At 42.2% G+C, this 9,348-nt stretch overlaps 1 protein-coding gene across 2 annotated transcripts in view; it reads left to right on the top strand.

The window, feature by feature from the left end:
- TTC13 (tetratricopeptide repeat domain 13) overlaps nt 1–9,348 on the top strand; it is a 141,983-nt gene that overhangs the window by 119,956 nt on the left and 12,679 nt on the right. Inside the window, exons 16-17 of one of the 2 annotated variants that reach the window (XM_006874160.1) lie at nt 2,178–2,284; nt 5,676–5,811. In XM_006874160.1, the coding sequence (XP_006874222.1) occupies nt 2,178–2,284; nt 5,676–5,811 (243 nt within the window). Of the gene's footprint in view, nt 1–2,174; nt 2,285–5,675; nt 5,812–9,348 lie in introns of both variants that reach the window. The other variant, XM_006874159.1, reaches the window with a different exon arrangement.

Genomic DNA, 9,348 nt, shown 5'->3' with positions numbered 1-9,348 from the left:
GTGCCTTCTGCTTTTGAAGGAGGTTTCTTTCCCTGCTCTGGGGGTACTGCCTATAGCTGAGCTGGAATTCAGGGTGAACACAGGCACTCCCCAGTAGGGCCTCCATGAAATCTTGCTGGTGTCAGAGCTCTAGTAGCTCTGTGGTGATTGGGGGAGCAGGCTTTACTTAGGTAATTCGCCTCCTGACCCCACTAGAGAACCTTCTGTAGGAGTTCCTAACAGTCCGGCAATCCAACGGTTAACCAGTTGTGAGGGGATGGTCACTGCACAGACCCTTTGGGAGGTCTACTTTGTTGCTGTTAGAGTCCTCCCCAGAATATGTTGGTTGTGGATGTAGTGTCCACCAAGATGCCCGCTGCCTAAGTCAGCAGGCCTCAGCACCAACGGTGGTAAGAGGACGCAGACAGAACCAAGCCGACTTCGGGGAGGTCTATCCTATTGTCTTCAGAGGCCTGAGCTATGCCAGCAAGTTAGCAAGAATGCTAACTATGGGAACCTGCGCCACTGTGGGGCCTGCTGTAGCGGTGGGCAACAGCCTGACAACCAACAGTTACTGCCTTGAGGAGGGGTGTCATGGTCTGGTCAGATCCTGCTGTCAGCCTCCCCCGGGTAGGGTGTTGGCTAGAAGTACAGCCTCCACTCATGACTTGTGCTTCCTAACAGCATGGAAGCCTTGATCACTAGTCCTCAGCACCGACTGGAAGGGAGGGTAGACAGCCCTGATTGACTCTCAGAGAGCTGTTTCCTGTTGGTTTCAGAGATCAGAGCTGTGGGGTGCACAAAGAGGCAGCTAGAGAGCTGACTATGGAAGCAGACTCCACTGCAGGCTGCCAGGGGAGGGACACTGTCACACTCCAACAGAACTCCTGTCAGAGCCCTCCCTGTAATGTTGGTTGGGGGGTTGTTGTTAAGTGCCTTAGAGTTGATTCCGACCCATAGCAACCCTGTATAGGGTTTCCGAGGAGCAGCTGGTGCTCTTGAACCGCTGACATTGCAGTTCAAATGGCTTTGCAGTCTGGCTCATTAGCCCACAGCGCCACCCCAGGACTCCTGCTCCATAATTTAGAATCCCTCAAAGCCAAGCACTGGTGTGGCGCTGTGGGTATGATTGGCATTTCAGTTTTGTTGTAAGTATTTTAAACAAAAAGTTGACATCTGATGTCTTTTTATTTAAACTTCAAAAATATCCCCTGAAGCCTTAAAATCAAATAATAGTTTAGCTTAACTAGTAAAAAATGTCTACCTTGAGCATTATGCTCTCTTAAGGACTACCAATATGGGCTCAAATTGATAAAATAACAACAACTCAAAAGAGTAAGCAGGAACCTAAGGGAAGAGTGAATTTATTGTAATGGGGAGAAACAGCTCAGAAATGGAGGCTGTGAAGGATTGTAGATCTTATCAGTGTTACTACATGTAATCAGTGTGCATATGGTGGTGGTTATGTGCCATGGAGTCAGTTCCGACTCATAGTGACCCTGTACAGGGTTTCCGAGGCTGTAAATCTTTATGGGAGCAGAAAGCCTCATCTTTCTCCTGCAGAACCACTGGTAGTTTCGAACTGCTGACCTTGCAGTTCGCAGCCCGATTTGTAACCACTACGTTATTATAGATTGGTGTGTTTATTGCTGCGTGCGTTCTCAACAGTAACAAAGTAAATTAAATTGAAAAAAAGTTGACATCTGACTAGCTTCGAGCTCATGTCGCCTGCGGGTCTTTCTTAACGCTAGCTGTGCAATTCCCTTAACATACTCTGTGGTCGGCAGAGGTGGAGAGGAAGGGTGTGTGCATTCAGTTCTTCAGTTGGTGACTATAGTCCTAAGTACTTCTGAGATAATCATAATAGACCCAGACTTCTCTGAAGGAGCATGAACAGTAACATACGGTGGGTTTTAGGTTCCAGAATATTGGGTACAACTGCTCTGCTTAAGGAGATAAATGAACATGTGGTGACAAATGAGAGGTCGCAGAAATGATGCTTGGGCAGCAGGACAGTAGAAGAACCCTCAGTAACCAGTTGTTGGGATGGAGTGCTGGGTTGTGTACATCACGTGACTACCTTGATTTTTTTTTTTTTTTTTTAAACATCCAAGTTGGAGCCAGCACTGCAGAGATGCAGATGGGTTTGTAGTGAATTCTAGACGAGTAACATTCATTTTCTTCTTCCCTGAAAGCAGTTTAATACTAAGACGAAGGATGGGTTCACTGTGAACACCAAAGTCCCCAGCCTCAAAGATCCAGGAAAGGAATATGACGGCTTCACAATCACTATTACTGGAGACAAGTATGTGTGAGCTGCAGTGTGGGTGTGAAGTCCGGGCTCGGGCTGGAAGTGCGCATGCGCAAGGTGTCTCCTAGGAGACCGTAAGCGTGAGTGTTTGCGCTTCTTCTGACCAAGGACCAGTGCTAGCTGCAACACTTACCACTTGATATCTGGTTGCGCTCTGGCAGAGAAGTTTTCTGACTACTGAATCTAATAACTTTCTAGAGACTGAATACAGTCTCTAATATAATTTGGAGAAAGCATTCTTCTGGATTCTTGAGGTTTTAAAACCACTTTTACTGATAAAATGCAAACGGGTGGGAGGCTGGCAAATTGAAGCCATTGTAAAGTTTGGTTTTTGTAATCAAGGTTTTCATGTAGGACCAGAGTACTGCAGCCCTGTTGTAGAGAATTTACAATATGTAGCTAAGCAAACCTGAGAAAGCAGAAATCATTTATACTCTGGTTCCTTTCTGGAGAGTACCAATCTTTGTGGTCTTTTGCTAAGGATGTTTCTGGAGATGAAACTCTTCTGAGTTATAAATGGTATTTTCTTTTTAAAATGTGATTATAGTATACACATTGTCTTGTAACTTGTTTTTTTTAGCTGTTATTTTTCATGAATATTTTTCCATGCCATATTCTAATAAGCATTTTTAATCACAGAACAGTATTCTGTATGGATGTACGGATGTTGAGAGGTTCTAACTTTTTATTATTGAACATTTGTTGTTGTAAAGTGCCATTAAGCCAGTTCTGACCCATAGCGATCCTGTATAGGGTTTCCATGGAGTGGCTGGTGAGCTTAAACTGCTGACCTTACATTTCAAACTGACTTTGCAGTCCAGTGCATTAACCCACAGTGCCACACCAGGACTCACTGAATATTTAGGGTTTTGTTTCTGTTTTTTGTTTTTTACTTTGTAAATAGCACTGCAATAAACACCTTTATTAACTCTCCTTTTATCTACATCTGCTATCCAAACAAGGAGCCCTGGTGGCACAGAGGTTAAGTGTTCAGCTTGCTAACCAGAAGGCTGGTGGATCTAACTCACCAGCTGCTCTGCAGGAAAAAGATGCAGCAGTCTGCATCTGTAAAGGCTTGCAGCCATGGAATCCCAGTGGCACACTTCTGCTCTGCCCTGCAGGGTCTCTCTGAGTAGAAATCTACTTGATCGCATTGGGTTTGAATTGGGATACCCAAACTTCATCTTATAGTTGCTGTTAAGTGCCATCGAGTTTTTTCAGACTCATAGCAACCCTGTATAGGGTTTCTAAGGAGTGACTGGTGGGTTTGAACCGCCGACCTTGCGGTTTGCAGTCCAGTGCTTATCCTACAGCACTATGCCAGGAGTCCCAAAGTTCATCTAGGAGGCTTCATATCCTTTGAAGTTTAGGTGGAGTTCCCTTGAGAGCTCCTTCTCGCCTCCTCGTCTGTCCCCATTCCTCACTTCCATAATGTGTAGAAGACCCAAGCCCTTCCCAGTGACAGCTGCTAATTCAGCGTCAAGGTTGACTTTCATTCTTCTGACCCCTCTGTCTCTTCGGTTCTGGATTTTTCATATAGTTTTCTCTCTGAAGCAGCAAGGAGCATCTTCTTCAGGTTCCATGTCAGAATTACTTAACAAGCCTTCATGAGTACACACCAGTTTAAAACTTTCAAATGTTATTGCTCTTCCATGTTTTTGAGGTCTCACTCTAGCCCAAGCCACACAGTACTTGCCCTGATTGAGAATTAAGTGCTTTATCCTGAAAAGGAATTTCAGGGTTGGCTGTTACAGTAAACTTTTCTCTTGTCCTTTTATATGTCCATAATACTGTTGTTGTTAAGTGCCATCGAATCATTTCCAACTAATAGCAACCAGTATAAGGTTTCCAAGGCTATAAATCTTTGCAGGAGTAGAATGCCTCATCTTTCTCCTGCAGAGTGACTAGTGGTTTCGAACCACTAACCTTGTGGTTCACAGTACAGTGCATATCCTACAAAGTCACAGGGTACCCTACACAGGGTCGCTATGCGTCGGAACTGACTTGACGGCACTTAACACCAACAACCATGCCCTTAAGTTCCCAGGCAAAAACAGAAATAAATAAAGAGCATAGAAAATTCCCTCCCCGAAAGCTCTCCCAGGTACAGGAGCCCAGGAAGGGGGTGTCCAGCCTGTCAGGTTGCTCTTTTATGCTCTTTATTGGTTTCCATTAAATCTGTATCTAAGCAAAAAAACAAAAACAAAAAAAAAATCCCCTCTCCCCAAAGTAGTACGTTTCTTCAGCTGACCTCACCCCATCCGTTGTCATTACCTTTGATCTGAGCCGCTGAATCTCCTGCAGAGACTCCGAGTTGGTCCCCCCATCCCTTGTCCGTCTGTGTGTCACCACTCCCTGGACATTCCTAAAGCTCTGCTCTGTAGGGCAATGCCCTTGCACTAAAGAGCCCTTCCCCTCCTCTGTACCACATGTTGTCTGTCTGTACCAAAATCAACTCTTGTACGACTTCTCGCAGTCTTTAAGACTCTGACGTCAGGTAATATTCCCAGCTGTACACCTCACACGCATTTCCTGTAGGAACTTGGCCTGCTCATCTGACAGGACAGCTTGCTGCTGCTCTCCGGGGTCACGTCCCACTTCTCCAGCTCTGGGCTTCTGGCCATTCCAGCCCCATCCTTCAGCACCATTTCTTCTGCAAAGCATTTCCTCTTTTTCATTCTCTGTCTTCCAAATGAGATACGGTTGCTCTATCATCAATCTCAGATGAACTATGTTACGGTGCTAAACATGGTCCTATGACAATGTGTGGCTGTGGTACTCCTTCGCTTACCTGGGCCATGCTTTTCTTCAGAACATCTAAGGACTTTATCTCCTCCAGACAGCTTAGAAAACATGAAGCAGAAGCTTCATTTTAAAAAATGGACTTCCTGAACTTTCTTCAAATCCTAGTCCTTTCTCCTGATTTTCATTCATAGTGGGATAGCTGTCTGATAAAATATTTAGTAGCCATTTAAATCATTATTACTAAGTATGTTATGTTTTCCCCTATGTTTGTTGTTAAGTGCTGTCAAATTGGTTCAGATTCATAATGACTCCTTATAGGCTTTCCAAAGAGCAAGTAGTGGGTTTGAACCACCATCATTGTGGCTAGTAGTCCAGTGCTTATCTTACCGTGTCACACCAGGACTCCTATATTGGCTTTAGCTCGTATAATAAATATATATGGCTAGATTAAACAAGATAACAGTTAGCCTTCAGATCACATTTTATGGGATAATTGCACACTTAGGAGACATACTGTCTATAGCTTAAACGGTGGAATACAGTCTTAGATCTGCTGTTTGTCTCTCCTGTTTTTGCTGTCTGTGTTTGACAGTTTGAATTGTACAATATGTGCTTTTTACACTCATTCTGATATTTTCAGGGCTGGCAATATATTATTTTCTGTGGAAACACAAACCACCGAAGAAAGAACACAATTATATCATGCTGAAATAGATGCACTTTATAAAGATCTGACAGCAAAAGGGAAGGTATTAATTCTCTCATCAGAATTTGGGGTAAGTTTTGTTCATTTCCATTTTGGCTTCTTCTCCTGTAATTTTATAAAATTTTTTAAACTTCTGCCTTTTCATTATAGTTGAACATATTATACTTGATAAGTTTTAATTGACCTGTAAATATTTCTTTTTTAATACTCACTTCATAAACAAAAGTTTAGTAACTACAGGGAAATGATAAAGTTATATACCTGAAACTTACATGTACTGTATTATATGAGGGTGAGTCAAAAATCATCTGCACTCTGGTTATATTAAAATGCCCATGCACATCCATGGCTGAGGACATTATTGAGTGTGCATGTGTAATGATTCTGTCGAATAGACGAGTGACAGTGGATTATATGGCAAATCATTTGCAAATCAGCCACGGCTCTGCCTATGAAATACTCCATGGCAGACTTGGGTTTTGAAAAGTTTGTGTGATTACCACCCCTACATCTCATTTAGTGAAAAAGGAAGGCTGTGTCACAGTAATCTGCATGGCCTGCACCGTTACTCTGATCAGTATTTTGAGATTCTGTTAAGTTGGTCACCATCTCATTTTGTTAACCCTGGAAGCAGAGAAGGATCCAAGAGACTTTTTTGGCGCCCACATGTCAAGACGAGCCAGATCCAGTTGGGAATTGTGTCCAGTCGTTTCTAAAAGTTGGTAAAACTGCCAAAAACGCTCAAGGATGAAATGAAATTCCCTGTAAGACCCCTGGAGGACAAGTAGCACCAAATTATGAACAAAGATGGTATTTCCAGTTTTGTTTCTCCCTTGCTCCCTGATAAATCCTCAGCCTCTCATCATGAGAGACAGGTTTTTAGAGTGATGAGAACATGAAAAAATTAAGCTGGAATTTTGATACAAAGACCTTATCTTGAACATATTGCACTACTTTGTATTATGTTGTATTAAACCATACCATACCACATCATACTATATTGTATTGTTGTTGTTTGTTATTAAGTGCCAGAACTGGTTTTTACTCATAGCCACCCTGTATAGGGGCTTCCGAGGAGCAGCTGGTGGCTTTGAACCGTCAACCTTGTCATTGACAATCCTGTGCTTGTCGTACAGTACCACACCAGGACATCTAGACTACAATATATATTTTTTCTCTACTATTGGCATAAAGAGATAAAGAAAAATAGCCTGTTTTATCTCCCCTATTTTATGCCAGAAATATTAAGGAAGGGGCATCCTGGTAGCAAAGTGGGGATAGAGAAATAAAAGACCTGGGAGACTGAAAAACCAACATTCTCACCAACTGGGGAAAAGGAGTAACTCACCTTTGGGGAAAGGGAGTAACTAAGATGTTACCAAAAAAAAAAAAAGAAAAAGTTAATAAAGAGAAGGCTTAATTGACAGGGAAGAAAGTCTGATACATTCTGATTCTAAGGAGAGAAGACAAGGGTTATTAAATAGGTGTTGAATTTTGACAAATGTATTATGCAAATCGTACCCATGATATTTCCAATGCTGATCTGCTGGTTTAACCCTACAAATTGCATTTCTACAACGTCCCCACATACCCTGTCAGTTATAAAACAACCATTCAGAACAAAAAAATTAAAAAAGTTTGTGTGAGATGGTTACCAAAATAACTCACAGAAAAGCATAAACAGAAATGTTTGAACATCTGCAAAAAAAAAATTTGGACCAGTACTCAAAGGAAGGTAAAAGTTTCTGAAAAACAAAAAGTAATTACTGGTAAACAAGACAAGGATTCATCACTACAAGCCTTCAGAGTAAACAGCAAAGTGTGCATGGAAACATCCTCAATTGCTGACCAAGAAAATATTCAAAAGTCAACCATCAGCTGGAAATTGATGCTTACAGTTTTCTGGGATTCTTAGGCCAGTATTGAAACACTATCGGGAAAAAGGTTCAACACTCAAAACTGCTAGTCACTGTAAGATGCTCACTGAAGAGCTGAATATTAAACTTTGGATTAAATGCAGAGGACTGCTATCCAAGGGTGATCTTGCAGAACAGTGCACATCCCACACCTCTGCTACATGCTTTTTTTTAACATAACTTTTTATTGTGAATTGAGTGGTAGTTTACATCGGGGAACATTGGTTTTACACTCATCGTTTCGTTGAAATGATTACAATCTCATCCGTACATTATCATTTAATAGTATTTGCTTCTATTCCCTCTGTTTTTTGTTTTTTGTTTTTTTTTTTGGGGGGGGGGTATGTACACAAAAACACTTAGGAATATATAATCATTTAAACAACCAAACAGCACATTCTGCAAGCCTGCCTCCTGGCTGCCAGCTCTCAGTCCCTCACTTTCCATGAGTCTAGAGTCCTCAGCTACTCTGTCTCTCCATACCACCATCTCTGCCTCCATCTCTGGTGTCGCTGCTTCTCTGGATAGGGTCCCACATTCTGTTCATGCTCTTCTCCCTTAATGGTCCTGGGGTACTCTGTTTCTGGACTGTATGATTAACTACTCCCCCAATTTGTTACAAAACTTCTACTTTTACAGTTGTGACAGTCTCAGTCATGATAACAATTACTCACTATTGAATCATAAGAACCTTATCTCCATCTCCTTTTACCAGACCCATCTAGACAAGATGAAATCTATTCAGGCGGTATTCTACTTGCCCTGCACACTCTGAAACTAAACTCCCTCTTGAAAACTTTGTAAGCCAGTCACTTCACACCTTTATAACCCTCTCCCCAGCCCCCCACCCTTTTTGGTTGCCAATGTCTAAGTTACCCATCTCTATCTACCCTGTATACAGAGGGGATAGGATTGATACTTGTTGTGAAGACTCCTATCCTCTCAGTTGATATTTTGACCTACTACTTCCATAAGTCTAGGTCAAGCTCATCAAATTATAACAATTTACACTTGTTTCTTTTATCAAAAAAATTTTTTTTTTATCTTCCTCTAGTTGAGTTCTGATCATCAGGTCATCTAAGCTAGATCAAATGGGTACTGTCTACAAGTTTGGGTGTTCTTTTGCATCTCCCCTCACTTCATATCAGCTGGAAGCTTCACTCTCAGCTCTAGCCATGGCTCTATGGCTATGTCTTTGTACATGGACTCAAGTGTCCCCAGGTCTCACCACACTTTGGACCAACTAGCCCTTCCTCTACTCTCTCTCATCTCCAGGTCAACAGGAGTCTATGAATCATGGTTGAACTCAGCCTATATCTTCATTGCTGCCTTTCCCCCTCTTCCACTCACAGTCGGCCAATGTGGTCGCCAGCAAGCTTACGTGCCTTTTCATGCTTTGTTTCAGTCTTGGAGGAGGTTTTGTCCTGAAGGGACTTGATTGCTTCTCTTGCTCTCTGCCCATTTTGAGGTGTTAAAGCATCCTCACTATAGTTCTGATCTTGCGTCATTGGACTTTCACATCTTTGGTCCCCTGAAAACAACCCTCTGAGGCCAAAGATTCACCTCTGATAAAGAAGTGAAAACAGCGATGCATTCATGGCTTGCAGCTCAGCTTAAAACATTTCTTTATAAGGGAATATGAAAGCTTGTTGACTTATGGACAAAGTGTATTGAAAAGCAAGGAGATTATG

This window comes from Chrysochloris asiatica, unplaced genomic scaffold, assembly GCF_000296735.1.
Source record: "Chrysochloris asiatica unplaced genomic scaffold, ChrAsi1.0 scaffold00265, whole genome shotgun sequence".
Classification (NCBI taxonomy): domain Eukaryota; kingdom Metazoa; phylum Chordata; class Mammalia; order Afrosoricida; family Chrysochloridae; genus Chrysochloris; species Chrysochloris asiatica.
The sequence above is the reverse complement of the archived record's forward strand: the minus strand, read 5'-3'. Positions and strand labels throughout refer to the sequence as shown.